Here is a 17,118-nt window from a genome sequence, read left to right as displayed (position 1 = left end):
TACCCCCAGCCAGTCAGAATCATACAACGACGCTTTTACTGAATGGGAACTTCTTTCCGCACTCTCCTCTTCTCATGATACGGCCCCTGGCCCAGACTTCATTCATAACCAACTGCTTCAACATCTCAGTGCTCCACAACAGCGACATCTTCTCCGGGTATTTAACCGTATTTGGCTCCAGGGTGACTTCCCTTCTCAATGGAGGGATAGCATCGTGGTTCCCGTCATTAAGCCCGGTAAGAACCCCCTGTTCGTCGACAGCTATCGGCCAATTAGTCTGACGAACGTTGTTTGTAAGTTACTTGAACGGATGGTAGCCCGTCGGCTCACTTGGGTCCTCGAATCTCGGCGTCTGTTGTCCCCTTACCAGTGTGGCTTCCGAGAGGGACGGTCTCCGATCGATCATTTACTTCGCTTGGAATCCGCAGTTCGGCAGGCCTTTTCCCAGCGCCGCCATTTGGTTGCTGTATTTTTCGACCTTCGCAAGGCCTATGATACGGCTTGGCGCCATCATATTTTACTTACACTTCATGAGTGGGGTCTTCGGGGCCCACTCCCGATTTTTATCCGCCAGTTCTTGTTTCATCGTTCGTTTAGGGTTAGGGTTGGTACAGTTTTAAGTTCTCCGCGAACCCAGGAGAATGGCATCCCTCAGGGTTCCGTATTGAGTGTACTTCTGTTCCTCATTGCTATAGATGGACTTGTGGCCTCCGTCGGTCCTTTGGTCACTCCTGCTCTGTATGTGGATGATTTCTGCATTTGGGTTAGTTCCTCTTCGATGGCCGCTGCAGAGCGTCAGCTCCAGGGTGCTATACGGCGTGCCTCTGCATGGACCATCTCACACGGATTTCAGTTTTCTCCTTTAAAATCGCGAGTGGTCCACTTTTGTCGCCGTGTGACAGTCCACCCCAATCCAGAGCTCTATCTCAATGCACAACGATTACCTGTGGTCCCACAGTTTCGTTTCCTTGGCCTTCTTTTCGACAACAAGCTCACTTGGCTGCCTCATATCAGACGCCTGAAGATAGGATGTTTCCGTAAACTAAATGTCCTTCGCTTCCTTGCCCACACCTCTTGGGGTGCTGACCGTTCCACTCTCCTCCACCTTTATCGGGCCTTAGTGTTGTCTCGCTTGGACTATGGTTGTCAAGTTTACGGTTCAGCTGCCCCTTCTACATTGCACCTCTTGGATCCGGTCCACCATCGTGGTATCCGTTTGGCCATCGGTGCCTTCCCGACTAGCCCTGTAGATAGTCTCCTGGTTGAGGCTGGGATCCCCCCCCTTTCCGTTCGGCGCTCCCAGCTTCTGGTTTCGTATGCAATCGCTGTCCGTTCCTCTCCCACTCATCCTTCCTATTCTATCCTGTTCCCTGCCCAAGGAAGTCGCCCACCTGACTCCCGCCCTCGGGCGGGTTTACCGGTTGGGCTCCGCCTAGCGTCTCTTCGCCGTGATTTTCAGCTTCCTTCCTTTTCCTGTATCTCACGTTCCCTCCCCAACACACCTCCTTGGTTAGTTCCTCGGCCCCGAGTTCGGATGGATCTCTGCCGAGGTCCGAAAGATTCCGTTCCCCCGATGGTGTTCCGTTGTTTTTTCCGCCGCATTTTATCTGAGTTTCGGGATGCTGTTGTGTTTTACACTGATGGCTCTAAATCTGCTGATCGTGTGGGCTATGCCTTCACCTCCTCTGTAGGCATGGAAAATCATCTCCTGCCAAATGCATGTGGGGTGTTCACTGCGGAATTGATGGCGGTCTCCCGGGCCCTGGCCTTTATTAAACAGTCCAAGCTCAATCGCGTTTTGTTATGTACAGACTCAATGAGTGGCCTTCAGGCACTTGACCAGTGTTTCTCCCGTCATCCCTTGGTCTCCTCCATCCATGACCATCTCGCTGATCTCCACCATGCTGCTTGCTCTGTTAGCTTCCTTTGGGTCCCTGGCCATGTGGGCATCCAAGGAAATGAGCTTGCTGATCGTTTGGCTGGGGGAGCAGTCACTTACCCCCCATTCCCTGTCACCCCTCCTGTGGCGGATTTACGGCTTCATCTCAAATCCCACTTTGCGCAATCATGGGCCACATCCTGGGAGGCTACCTCCTTGTCTAATAAACTTCGTGCGATTAAGGTGACACCTGTCCCATGGCGTTCTTCCTTAAGCCTCTCGCGAAAGGACTCAACCACCCTCTGTCGTCTTCGCATCGGCCATACCAGGCTGACCCATGGTTTTCTTTTGCGTGGTGAGCCACCCCCACTTTGTGGTTGTGGAGCTTTCCAGTCAGTGGCCCACATTTTGGTGGAATGCCCCCTTCTTTTAGCTCTGCGTACTAAGTACAGACTTCCCTGCACTTTACCCTTAATATTAGCAGACGATTCCCGGATGGTTGAACTGGTTCTCAGTTTCCTCCGTGAAAGTGGTTTTTATTCTCAGTTTTAAGGATTTTCATCTCCCTCTGGAGTAGGGGCAGGGCGGTGAGGGTTGGGATGTCTCCCACTGTAGGCTGTGCTTGGAGATTCCTGACTCCCCTCCCTGGCCATGTTCTATCTTTTTTTCCCTTTTACTGTTTTTATCGCCTTTTAGGTTTGTTTAATCCCTTTTACAATCCGCCCTTTTACACTCTGGCGGTTGAACGCTTTTAAATAGCATGTGGTCTTGCTTGTACTGCTTCACAGGTGGGATATTTCCTCTCTTGAGTTTGCCCATTTACTGACTTCCCTCCTTGTGTTTTTATCATTGACGACACAACTGCACTTTTTTTTTAGCCTTTTACTTTTTACCTTTATCGTTTTTGACTCTTCTGAGCTGTCCCTCTGTCGGAACTGACCGTCTTTGTAACAAGGGACTGATGACCTTGCTGTTTGGTCCCTTCAACCCCAATCAACCAACCAACCAACCAAATTGCAGTACCACCACACTCTCAAAGTGTAGGTTCCCTCAAACACCTCCATTTTTCTGCATTTATTAATTTCTGTTATTGATATTACTTAAGTTCCTTATGTATTCTGTATTTACATTGATAACTGTCTCTTCTTTTAATTGGTTTTGTAATCCTACTCCATGTTTCATACCTCCTGATGCAGCCTTGTCTAATACTAATTTTATTTTATTAGTTTTGTTTATCAATAGAAACTTATGTAGGCATGCTATTCCTATTTTGTACTAAAGGTTTTCCTGTCTACTCCATTGTTATTTATGTTGTTGTGGTCCTCAGTCCTGAGACTGGTTTGATGGAGCTCTCCATGCTACTCTAACCTGTGCAACCTTCATCTCCCAGTACCTACTGCAACCTACATCCTTCTGAATCTGCTTAGTGTATTCATCTCTTGGTCTCCCTCTATGATTTTTACCCTCCATGCTGCCCTCCGATACTAAACTGGTGATCCCTTGATGCCTCAGAACATGTCCTACCAACCGATCCCTTCTTCTAGTCAAGTTGTGCCACGAACTCCTCCCAAATTCTATTCAACACCTCATTAGTTATGTGATCTACCCATCTAATCTTCAGCATTCTTCTGTAGCACCACATTTCGAAAGCTTCTATTCTCTTCTTGTCCAAACTAGTTATCGTCCGTGTTTCACTTCCATACATGGCTACACTCCATACAAATACTTTCAGAAACGACTTCCTGACACTTAAATCTATATGTTAACAAATTTCTCTTCAGAAATGCTTTCCTTGCCATTGCTAGTCTACATTTTACATGCCCTCTACTTCGACCATCATCAGTTACTTTGATCCCCAAATGGCAAAACTCCTTTACTACTTGAAGTGTCTCATTTCCTAATCTAATTCCCTCAGCATCACCCGACTGAATTAGACTACGTTACATTATCCTCGTTTTGCTTTTCTTGATGTTCATCTTATATTCTCCTTTCAAGACACTGTCCATTCCGTTCAACTGCTCTTCCAAGTCTGTCATTGGCGAACGTCAACATTTTAATTCATGGATTTTAATACCTACTCCGAATTTTTCTTTTGTTTCCTTCACTGCTTGCTCAATATACAGGTTGAATAACATTGATGTAATGTTCAGTTTTTACTTCTTCATTCCAAAGTTGCTTCCTGTATTTTTCTACTTCAGTCTTGTTACTTCTCTTCCAATGTTGTCTGCTAGCATTTAAATTCTTTGGTGATAATACAAAGTAAATATCTGAAGTTGGCCTTGTAAGCCGAAAACCGGTTAACAATAAAACTAATATTGTAGACCAATAGCAAACTGGTGCTTTTCATTTATTGTAATGTTATTCTACCAATAACCGATGGAAGTTTCTGTTAATATGATTAAGTCTGATGTTAGTTACACCACATTTCGCCGGCTGTCCTGTTTCACCAGTCGGCCCAGCCTATGACGTCAGATAACTGTAATGTTGGGTCACCACCCCAACCCGCCTGGTCACGATTTCACCGCAGCAGTCCTCGAACACCCGCCAAGTCATTCAGTTTCCGAGAAGCTCGTGTCGAGCCTCTGGGCCATCAGTCTGCCCTTGGTCCAACTCGGATCGCGTGGCTTCCCCATTCTACGCAAATAGCACTATCGCTGGTGCTACATCCATTGTGCACATATCTGAATAGCGGTCATTTCTCGCCAGGTGACAGCTGTCGCATGGCGGATTTTTATCAAATAGTAGTTCGGCTGTCTTAATGATCTGGCTGATCTGTGTGTACAATCAGGGGCATAAACTGAGTGATCACGTAGGGATGATTCTTGGACGTACTTAGCAGTAAAATGGAAAACCCCTAACTTACAAAGAAATGTCCCTCCGTGTTTTTATGCTTGGCAAAATAAGCAGGCGCTTCTATCTGCATAAAGATACTGTTGAAATGGAAAAAAAGCGGATGAGAGCAGAGGAATGGGAACTGAAGGAGCTAACGTGATACGCAAGTTTTAACCTAAATTGCTCTGTCTACGGCTGGGTTGTGATGATATGGAGACGCTCTCTTCCGTGTCAGTGTTTTGTGTCTTGAAAGTAATACTTGTTTTCATGGAACATTTTGAGCACAGCGAAGTGCCATTACATGGTATTGGCGGCAAATGTTACTCAAAAATATCAAATGATCCTAATAATAGTTTGGTAACTACTGAGTGGTATTTATCAAAGTTCTTTTTACTGAAGTCTCGGTATTGTTTTGTGGGGGAGGTAACCACAAATAAAAGCTCAAGAGATATTGTCACATAACAAATAAATTAATGTAGATTGAAATTTCATCAGCACATTTGAGACCAACGTAAGATCGTTCCAGTACTCAGCTCTAGCCTGTTCTTAAACTTCATACTTTACCGTCAGTGATAACCAGTATAGGCTGAATATATCTGTGCTGAGTACCAAAATCTTAGGACCCATCCTTATTTAGTCACGCTGGAGGCACTGCTGTCTTCCTCGTCGGAGTACATTGTTGTAACACACTTCATTTGTACAGAAAATGGAAACAATGTTTGTCGACAATAGATACGACATAAATAACTCCATAACCATTTTTCATCAGTATTGTAAAACGGACATTTGCGTTTTTGTAATCTTACTAATCATAAAGATAATGAGCTTCAAATGATACTGTGACACTTCATTCTACTCGGGAATAGCAATTTGCAACTGGTTAAATTCAGTGAAAGTATGTATTTTATAGCTAGTTTTTGACAGGAAATTGGGTATTTTCTGATTTTGGACTTACACAGACCACTGAAGTACGTGGAGTGATAGAACAATGCAGCACATTCTAAGGTAATGAACTAAATATATATTACCCACTAAGTAATTTGACTGGGCTACAGTGGAATCAGTTACACTGAACGAGACTTGACTAAGAGTATACACACATTGTTCTTATAAACACTTCATTGTTTAAGCATTATTCCTTAAATTCTTTCAAATACAACATTGTGCTGTAATGAATGACTTAACTGCATGCCTATATGGAGAATGTTAGCAAAATAGAACATACTGCCATAACTGACTAGTAAAGTTTTCTGAAGGAGGTCCAGGAACATTAATTTCATTTCCATTGATAGTTTCAGCTTCACACGGCATTTAAACTTTTATCCAGAAAAAATTGAATATATTAAGTGATCCAGTAGGCACTGACTTCATAGGTTTTACTGTTGATAAAGAATTTGATGCAGTTTCACACAGGCATTATTTCAATTGAACTGTAAATTATTGCTTGCAAATTAGTAGGAAACATGTTAAATAATAATTCTCTAAATAGTTTCCTGTAATTTCCTTTGTTATGGTTGTAGTCAAAGCTTCGTTGATCCTTTGTTTCCTTCGTTAGGGTCTAATAATTGCTGCATATACTAATTTTCCTTAGTCAAATACATCAAACTTCATAGATTTTATCTTGTTACTGCAGACAAACCTCACAGACTGAGGACGTACTTTGAAAAATTGAATGCAGACTACACACACTAATTACTTCTTCCAATTACATATGGTTTAGTTACACCAAAAAAATTGTTCCCTCTGCAATTCAGTTTAGTACTCAAATAATTATCTGATCTACTTGGCTAATTTTCAGCATACTTTTGAAGCACCACAGTAGAGTCGTAGTCTCTTTCGTATTGCTAATTACCCACGTTTGACTTCCATACAAGACTACACTCCAGACAAGTACTTTCAAAAAAAAATGCACTCTACACTATTTTCTGGTCAGTTTTTCTTTTTACTCCTATTCTGCATTTACATTTTCTGCAAATCATCCATCACTTACGTTGATACTCAAGTGGAATTTTCTACAACCATCACTGTTCATTTCTTAACCTCAGTATAATGTGGATTTAATTTGACTGCAGTCTGTGACACCTGTTTTAATTTTGTTGATCTTATAATCTCTTCATGCAACATTTCTGAAAATCTGTAATTGGCCTACAGCATATGTCTGCAAAGCAGATAACATTCTATCAGGAAAGCAAAAATGTAATTTTGTAACTGGCTGGTAAAGATGTTTGATTTGAAGCTAATTTCGTAGGTCACACGCCCTAAACAGTTATAGTTCCTGAAATTTAAAGACATTGTTATGAAGTAATAAAAAGTACTGTACTTACTTTCATGTATATGAATGGTAAACCAGTTCACTTGCATCATAAGCACTTAAGTACTTCACTAAGTACATATGCCAACTGTCATATCAAGATAAGGCTTTTGATCTAAATATTCTTAATGTGTTCTGCGCATACCTCCCACTGTGCATGATTTATGTGGAGGATGGTCACACTATTATTCACTGGAGCTGTCCCATTAACACTAAAAATGGAGTATATTTCCAACCCGTCAGTTGGTCTCTGGTTGCACTAGCTACAAAAAGTGCATTTTCTTTGCAGAACTAAGGCAGATATATTTCCGCTCGAAATCAAGTTGTCATGTTGTTTTCGTAAACATGTCGGGTGACTGAAATGGATTGGCAGAGTGAAACTGTTTGGTACGTCGAAATATTGCCTTATATCTAAAATCCTGTAGGGACATAATGATTTAATAAATTCGATGCTTTGGAAAGTTAATTTGCAATTAGATTAAACTTAAAAACGTCTTATATTATGAAGGAAAAAACTAAATGCAGATGAGAATATTATATTCTCAAAAATAAGTTTTTGGAATACCACAATCCATTTTACATTCTGTAACTCTATACCGCTAAAATTCAGTAAGCTGAAAAAAATCACGTGATACTTTTATACAACAACCACCTGTCCTTCATCAGAGGCATTGAAATGAGACGTAAAGTATTCTTGCGAATGAATAGTCGCAAACTACTATGATCATTGGAATTTCACATAACTCCTTGCCTTGGCTACATTGAAATTACTTCCTCGTGTAAGAAGTTTCTATTCTGTATCAACATTAAAGCCCACGTAATTGCACATTAAAAGGAGCCACACTTTCTGTAGCGTTAAAGTACAAATATCCTCTACATTTTTTAAGACTAACCTTTGCTTAAATAAAGATATTACAGTAATTTAACGGTTTGGTTCCACAATACTGTTTCTCCGTTCCATAATTTGCAAGAATGATGGTATACTTCAAAATATAAAATATATGACGTGTTTGGAGTACTCAATTCATTTTTTACTTTTCTAATACTTAAATTGGATTAGTTCATTCATAGGGTGTTGGATGCAAAATGATGCAGTTGGGTGAGATGATCCATATTGTTTTAATAAACTTGATGTTAAATGAACATCAGCTATTTCAAATGTAAATAGTTTGTTAGTATTTACAGTTGCGAAACTGTCGTGTGTGTAAAGGCATAATCCTCTATTGTAGAAATGATATAAAGAAATCAGACATCATTATAAACTAGTGCATCACTATTTCCATAAGTTAAATACTGTGAATATTCATTACCAACATGAAGATTGCCACTTCCAGATGGCTAAAATTGATCTCCCACTGTGGTGAAATAAGTGTTGTATCATTGAGTGACGTCACTAGCACCAGCGCCTGTGCTTAGCGTACAAAAAATTGCACTGTAAGAATGGTTTAATGAAGGTTTCTCTACATATATTATTAAAAAAAAGTCCCTAAATAATGAAACCAGAAAGCTAAAAATTAAGGATGTATAAATGTGTGTCGTAGTTAAGTCTCGTCTTTATTTGGGCAATATTTTGGTCAAATAGACGTTTTTACGAAAATTTGAAGGCGGTAAATATTACACCCAGAAAGATGGAAATTTGTATGCAGAATAAATTCCATTAAACTACCTAAATTAGCTATCGAATTATTCACTGAAAACGAAATCTGCAACAAAAACGTCCTTATTCATAAAATATTAAGTAGGCTAAATGAAATTGTTATAGAAAGTTCTAATTACATCACTTGATTACTTCCAGTAAATAATACAGCTGTAAGAGATTTTAAGGTTTTATAATAAAAACTAGTTACAAGTAACCTTAAAGCACCACCTTCAGAGATCATGTTGTACTGTTGGCTCCTTTCTAAAAACTTTAACTGGTAGAGTTTAAATACAATCAAGCTAAAAGTTCTATGGCAACTAAAAGCAACTTCATTCACATAAAAATTAATAAGATTGTCAACTGTTAAATGACAGTTATTAATTAATCTGTCTGAGAAAGGGGCATTTATATGATGCTACCTGTGCCTAGAGCAGTTGATGGCAGATTTTCCGTTCGGCGGTCCACTGTGGCCATATATAAAAACAGCCAGTAAGAAGTCACTTCATACCGAGGTAAGAAATTTTCTGTCTAATACCTGCCTCCTCGGTACCTCGTACGGTGTCGCAGCCACATGTCTATCAAAATGTTTTCGGTAAAAGTAGGTAGTGAACTCGCGAGGGCTGTACACTGTCTTGGATCGCTTGGATTTCACGGATGTAACTGTGTGCCGCCCGTGATGCTGACGAAACCGCGTGGCAAGGGGGCGAGATTTTCCGCTTTTAAGGCGAGCAATTAACTTCTGGTGATTAGAAGTCAGTGCGATAGACCAATTTACTTGAAACTACTCAGAGGTCGCCCCCCCTCCCCCCTAAACTGTTAATATTGCTGTTTCTGATAGGGTCGTTATCATTACCAGGAACATTATATATAGTGCTTTTAAACTTTCACTGAATATATCACAGTTCAAACTCATAACTTTTGTTTAGTCATAGTCCCGCTGAGTAAAAAGTAGGTATGAACATTTTCTTTCTTTTAGTACAAGGAGTAATGTGGACTTGCAGACGGGAGATTGTCATTGTGCTCTCCATCGCTTTCTGACTGAGCACAAAATTAGTTTCCAGGCTCTTATAAACGGAGAAAACACTGTTAATTTACTTGACGCCAAAATCACCATCATCCCAGTCACCTCTTAAGTAGATGAAATTCATATTCTGGCACATGCACCAGTTGAGAATTAAATTATCAGTAGTAATCCAAAGTCACAGCGTAAACCCAAAACAGATACCTAAGTAATATGAATGACACCTTCAGGACCTCGATATTAGTCATGGAAAAATCTCTCTTGAGTAATATATCAAAGGTTCACACACAAGCAAAATTAAGAGACAAATTTTAGTATATATTGATACTGAGGTATGTATTTATACATTAATAATAGTGATCGGAGTAGTGATAGTACCAAGGAATAGCAAAAACATAAAATACAGGGAAAGGTAGAGCACGCAAATAAGTGCAACATAGCTTGGATTTGTGCTCGTTAAACACACAATTCTGGGAGTTTGAGAGTATGTAAAGTAAATAAAACAATTTCGTTTAAAAATTCACTTCCAATCCTAGACCATCGGACTTTATAATCCTACTTACAGATGCACCATAATTTAAACTTCTAGCTATTGATTGACTATGACAAATACTTTGTCCAAGAACTTTAACAATTGATTTTGGAACCGTCAGTCATGACTGAAACAGTCATCCTCATAATGTTGAAACTTTGTACAGTGAAAACTCATCTGGAGTTAATTTCACAGTGAAGTTTGCCCACACTTAAAAAGTTTCGCTATTTGAGCTTCCAGACCCTTATTTCCTCCTGCAGTTTTTCTCTTCTGGAAACGCAACATAGATGCTCTTCATGTACCGCTACTCTACTTGTCTATCTGATCACAGTGCGCTAATTTTAATAGTAAGTGTTTTGAGTGCTGGTACGCAGTTTCACATCATGGTTAGCGATACCTGTCCTTAGAATGCCACGTTTTGTTAAAGTTAAAACGTTTCTCTGGCCAAAAACCAGCGTAAAAACAAAATGTAACTGTTGAAATGTATTAAATTAACGAGATAAACCAGCAAATTAAATTGCAGACGATTTGAAGAACCTTTCAAATTTGTTGGCATTCACCGACTCAACTAATCAGATCAGTGGACGCAATAAACACCACTGATTAAATCTGAGTGAAAATGTTTCCTAATTACAAAAATTTACGCTCGCTCTAACGTAATTCCCTTATCACAGTTTGGTTGGTGGTTAGACACTGGACTCGCATTCGGGAGGACGACGGTTCAGTCCCGCGTCCGGCCATCTTGATTTAGGTTTTCCGTGATTTCCCTAAATCGTTCCAGGCAAATGCCGGGATGGTTCCTTTGAAAGGGCACGGCCGACTTCCTTCCCTAATCCAATGAGACCGATGACCTCGCTGTCTGGTCTCCTTCCCCACACAACCCAACCCAACAGTCATGGTTGAATCTACATGTGATGATGCTTCTCGTTTGTAAAAAAAAAGTCTAGTTTAAGAAACATTCGTTCTAATGTTACATGCCAAAACGTAGATATTTTACAACAGACATGATACGTTGCTAAACATTTTGAAATACTGTGTGTGTTGCAGATAAAGGCACAGTGACAACAGCAATTGGCGAAGTAGCAGCAGGTGTAAAAGGCCTCCTGAACTACTCCAGCGGAACGAGATTTAAGAACTACTCAGCTGTTAACACCTGGACTGTAAGGGGTCTGAAGAGTTTGGGTTCAGGAACAACCAGAATCGAGTCTGTTCCGTTCGCACACCAGAACTCCAGTACGTGGTGTATGGTCCTCACAAAGAACTCGACCGGACTTAATCTCTCGTTTATGCTGAAAAACAGCGAATCCGAAATGCCTTTGGGAGCAAAGGTGAAAGCAGACGAGGTTCTTCGTAGTGGCGAGAAACGAGAAGTGTACCCACGCACATGGTGTACTCTGAAGCAAGGACAGAAGTCCCAGATGCTGCCCTTTCGGAAAATTGTGTCCGCCGGAGGGACCGTCAACGAAGACGAGATAACGCTGCAGTGCGAGGTCTGCATGCAGTGCATTGTCCAGGACGAGCTGCTCGTGGGAGAAATCGCAGAACCAAAAGTTGGTTTATTCAGGTGCCTGGAGGAGATGCTCCACAGAGAAGTCCACACGGACTTCGAACTGCGCGCAGGGGTCACTGTTATGAAAGCGCACAAGGCGATATTGGCCGTGCGGAGCCCGTACTTCGCCGCAATGCTGCAGCCGCACACGAAAGAAGCACAGGAAGGCTTCGTAGAGGTTTCGGACGTAAAGCCTGAAGTACTGAAACAGGTTCTGGTTTACGTATACACGGCTGAGGCACCGGGGCTGAAGGACAAACCGTGGGACCTGCTGATGGCTGCCGACAAGTATCAGCTGGCTCAGCTGAAGCGGCAGTGCGAGGCGTACATCGCCAGCCGCCTGGACGTGGACAACGCTGCGGAGACTGCAGCCAACGCCTTTGTTTTCTCCAGCGACCTGCTGTTGCAGCGTGCGGTCCACTTCATCAAGCGCAACCTTTCCCAGGTGATCAGCACTCCAGGATGGAACGAGGCTATAGCTGCCTACCCTGAAGCCATACAGCGCATCAGCGAGATGATAGAATGAGTCCGTGAGAGGTAACTGTACCTTTGTGTGACAACTGGTCAGCCACCTGACATTCAATCATTCTTGCTCTCCTGTAGTTAACACCTTCAATCGACGCCCTACTTTAAGTTGTGCGTGTACCTTCATCTCTTCATAGCTACTGCAGCCGCGCGGGGTAGCTGCGCGGTTAAGGCGCCTTGCCACGGTTTGCGCTGCTGCCCATCGAAGGTTCTACACCTACGTGATTACTCAGCAATTCACAATAAAGTGCCTGGCCGAGGGTTCAATGAACCACCTTCAAGCTGTCTCCACCGGTCCACTCTCGAACGGCACGCAGGAGAAACGAGCACTTAAATTTTTCTGTGCGAAATTAGTGAATTACTCTGCTTGCAAACCCCTTATGTTATTTTCAAAAAAGCTCAGCAAAACTGAACGTGCTTAGACCTTTCTCCCTTTACTTATTCTGATCATCAATAAACTGACATTCTTAGTGAAACTCAATCTTTCAATAATCCCTACAAAAGAATGGCCCTGACTGGCAATAACCTATACCTTTCATGAATCACCTCACAAAAATCTTGGTTACTCGAACTACTGCAATACAGCGAGCGCCAATACTGCCAGCTAAATAAAAGATTGTAACTACTGAAGGCCCTAACTACTGATAGGCATAGTTAGCAAATGATTTTGATAGAGAGCAATCAATGTATTTACCTTAATAGTGTTCAAAAGTCATAATATATATAGCAGTTCATGACATCCAGCCATACAAATTTACTCTTTCTAATGGGCACACGTCCAGATCATCCGCTCTCAAAACTCCGCCATCTCACTCCCCACATCCACCACTGCTGGCGGCTCACCTCCAACTGCGCAACGCTACGCGCTGTTCACATCCAGCTGCCCAACACTACAATAGCAAATTCCAACAATGCCAGTCAGCCACAGACTTCACACAGCACAGCCAAAGATTTTCATATTGAGCGCTACGTGGCGTTACCAACATAAAAGCCTAAACAGCCTACTTACTTATTTTATCGTGATGCTGACTTCTCCCTATGTAGGTGGGTGCCAACAGAATGTTTGCGCAATCGAAGGTGAAAACTGGTGATCGAAATTTCGTGAGAAGATCGTGTCGCAACGAAAAACGCCTTTGTTTTAATGACTGCCACTCCAATTTGCGTATCATGTCTGTGACACTATCCCCCCTACTTTGTGATAGTACAAAACGACTTGCTCTTCTTTGTACTTCTTCGATGCCATCCGTCAGTCCCATCTGATGCGGATCCCACGCCGCACAGCAATACTCCAGAATAGAGCGAGGAACCGTAGTGTAAGCAGTCTCTTTAGTAGACCTGTTGCACCTTCTAAGTGTTCCGCCAATGTGTCGCACTCTGTTGGCTGTACGCACATTATCTATGTGATCGTTCCAGTTTAGGTTATTTGTAATTGTAATCGCTAAGTATTTAGTTGAATTTAGAGCCTTCAGATTGTGTAACCGAATTTTAGAGGATTTCTTTTAGTGCTGATGTACATCTTTACTGTATGATGGCGTCCTCTTGGGTAAAATATTCCGGAGGTAAAACATTCCCCCATCCGGATCTCCGGGCGGGAACTACTCAAGAGGATGTCACTGTCAGGAGAAAGAAAACTGGTGTTCTACGGATCGGAGCGTGGAATGTCAGATCCCTTAATCGGGTAGGTAGGTTAGAAAATATAAAAGGGAAACTGATAGGTTAAAGTTAGATATAGTGGGAATTAGTGAAGTTCGGTGGCAGGATGAACAAGACTATTGGTCAGGCGAATACAGGGTTATAAATACAAAATCAAATAGGGGTAATGCAGGAGAAGATTTAATAATGAATAAAAAGATAGGAGTACGGGTAAGCTGCTACAAACAGCATAGTGTACGTGTTATAGTGACCAAGATAGACACGAAGCCAATGCCTACTACAGTAGTGCAAGTTTATATGCCAACTAGCTCTGCAGATGACGAAGAAATTGAAATGTATGATCAAATAAAAAAAGTTATTCAGATAGTGAAGGGTGACGAAAATTTAATAGTCACGGGTGACTGGGATTCGGTAGCAGGAAAAGGGAGAGAAGGAAACGTAGTAGGTCAATATGGACTGGGTCAAAGAAATGAGAGGAAGCCGCCTGGTAGAATTTTGCACACAGCACAACTTAATCATAGCTAACACTTGGCTCAAGAATCATAAAAGAAGGTTGTATAAATGGAAAAACCCTGGAGATACTAAAATGTATCAGATGGATTATGTAATGGTAAGACAGAGATTTAGGAATCAGGTTTTAAATTGTAAGATGTGGACTCTGACCACTATGACCTGGAGATTAAAACTGAAGACACTACAAAAAGGTGGGAATTTAAGGAAATGGGACCTGGATAAACTGACTAAACCAGAGGTTGTACAGAGTTTCAGGGAGAGCATAAAGGAACTATTGACAGGAATGGGGGCAAAAAATACAGTAGAACAACAATGGGTAGATGGGAGGGATGCAGGAATGAAGGATCAAGTAGGTAAAAAGACAAGGGCTAATATAAATCCTTGGGTAACAGAAGACATATCGAATTTGATTGATGAAAGGAGAAAATATAAATGCAGAAAATGAAGCAGGCAAAAAGGTATACAAACGTCTCATAAATGAGATTTATAGGAACTGCAAAATGGCTAAGCAGGGATAGCGAGAGGACAGATTTAAGGATGTAGAGGCTTATCTCACTAGGGGTAAGATAGATACTGCCTACAGGAAAATTAAAGAGACCTTTGGAGAAAAGAGAGCCACTTGTATGAACATAAAGAGCTCAGATGGAAACCCAGTTCTAAGCAAAGAAGGGAAAGCAGAAAGGTGGAAGGAGTATATAGACGGTCTATACAAGGGCGATATTATGGAAATGGAAGAGGATGTAGATGAAGATGAAATGGCAGATACGATACTGCGTGAAGTGTTTGACAGAGCACTGAAAGACCTGAGTCGAAACAAGGCCCCCGGAGTAGACAAAATTCCATTAGAACTACTGACGGCCTTGGGAAGGCCAGTCCTGACAAAACTCTACCATCTGGTGAACAAGATGTATGAGACAGGCGAAATACCCTCAGACTTCAAGAAGAATATAATAATTCCAATCCCAAAGAAAGCAGGTGTTGACAGATGTGAAAATTACCGAACTATCAGTTTAATATGGCACAGCTCCAAAATACTAATGTGAATTCTTTACAGACAAATGGTAAAACTGATAGAAGTCAACCTCGGGGAAGATCAGTTTGGGTTCCGTAGAAATGTTGGAACACGTGAGGCAATACTGACCGTATGACTTACCTTAGAAGAAAGATTAAGGAAAGGCAAACCTACGTTTGTAGCATTTGTAGACTTGGAGAAAGCTTTTGACAATGTTGATTGGAATACCCTCTTTCAAATTCTGAAGGTGGCAGGGGTAAACTACAGGGAGCGAAAGGCTATTTACAATTTGTACAGAAAGCAGATGGCAGTTACAAGAGTTGAGGGGTATGAAAGGGAAGTAGTGGTTGGGAAGGGAGTGAAACAGGGTTGTGGCCTACCGTCAATGTTATTCAATCTGGATATTGAGCAAGCAGTAAAGGAAACAAAAGAATAGTTCGGAGTAGGCATTAAAATCGACGAGGAAGAAATAAAAACTTTGAGGTTTACGCCTGGCATTGTAATTTTGTCAAAGACAGCAAAGGACTTGGAAGAGCAGTTGAACGGAATGGAAAGTGTCTTGAAAGGAAGACATAAGATGAACATGAACAAAAGCAAAACGAGGATAATGGAATGTAGTCGAATTAAGTCGGGTGATGTTGAGGGAATTAGATTTACTACTTAAAGTAGTTTAGGAGTTTTGCTATTTGGGGAGCAAAATAACTGATGGCCAAAGTAGAGAAGATACAAAATGTAAACTGGCAATGGCAAGGAAAGCGTTTCTGAAGAAGAGAAATTTCTTAACATCGAGTATAGATTTAAGTGTCAGGAAGTCGCTTCTGAAAGTATTTGTATGGAGTGTAGCAATGTGTGGAAGTGAAACAGACGATAAATAGTTTAGACAAGAAGAGAATAGAAGCTTTCGAAATGTGGTGCTACCGAAGAATGATGATTAGATGGGTAGACCACATAACTAATGAAGTATTGAATAGAATTGGGGGAGAAGAGGGATATGTGGCACAATTTGACGAAAAGAAGGGACCGGTTAGTAGGGCATGTTCTGAGGCATCAAGGGATCACAAATTTAGCATTTGAGGGCAGCGTGGAGGGTAAAAATCGTAGAGGGAGACCAATGGATGAATACAGTAAGCAGATTCAGAAGGATGTTGGTTGCAGTGAGTACTGAGAGATGAAGAAGCTTGCACAGGATAGGGTAGCATGGAGAGCTGCATCAAACCAGTCTCAGGACTGAAGACCACAACAACAACAAACGGTCAATTGCCACTTTCGGCATCATACAGATATATTATATAAAATCATTTTGCAATTAGTTTTGCTTATCTTACGACTTAACAAGACGATAAATGACAGCATTATCTGCAAAAAATCAGAGATTGTCTCCTGTGTCGTTAATATTGATCAGGAACGCTGTATATTATTTCAGTTTCACTCGATGAGTTTCTGTTACTAATAAATATGACCTTTCTGACAGGAAATCACAAATGCAGGCGATATTCCATAGACAGGCTGTTTGGATAGAAGACGCTTGAGAGGAACTGCGTCGAAAGCCTTTTGGAAATTTAAAAATATGGGATCAATTTGACATTCTTTGTCGATAGCACTCATTACGAGCTAGTTGTCTTACGCAAGAACGATATTTTCTGAATGAGCAC

At 41.4% G+C, this 17,118-nt stretch overlaps 1 protein-coding gene across 3 annotated transcripts in view; it reads left to right on the top strand.

The window, feature by feature from the left end:
• The window catches only part of LOC126291738 (speckle-type POZ protein-like), a 45,372-nt gene that overhangs the window by 19,678 nt on the left and 8,576 nt on the right, over positions 1 to 17,118 (top strand). For all 3 annotated transcript variants that reach the window (XM_049985412.1, XM_049985410.1, XM_049985411.1), the window contains exon 3: positions 11,262 to 12,300. In XM_049985412.1, the coding sequence (XP_049841369.1) occupies positions 11,262 to 12,289 (1,028 nt within the window). In that variant the 3' untranslated portion in view covers positions 12,290 to 12,300. The remainder of the gene's footprint in view (positions 1 to 11,261; positions 12,301 to 17,118) is intronic.

The sequence above is a fragment of the Schistocerca gregaria genome, chromosome 9, assembly GCF_023897955.1.
Source record: "Schistocerca gregaria isolate iqSchGreg1 chromosome 9, iqSchGreg1.2, whole genome shotgun sequence".
Lineage (NCBI taxonomy): Eukaryota > Metazoa > Arthropoda > Insecta > Orthoptera > Acrididae > Schistocerca > Schistocerca gregaria.
This window is presented reverse-complemented; position numbering and strand designations above follow the sequence as displayed.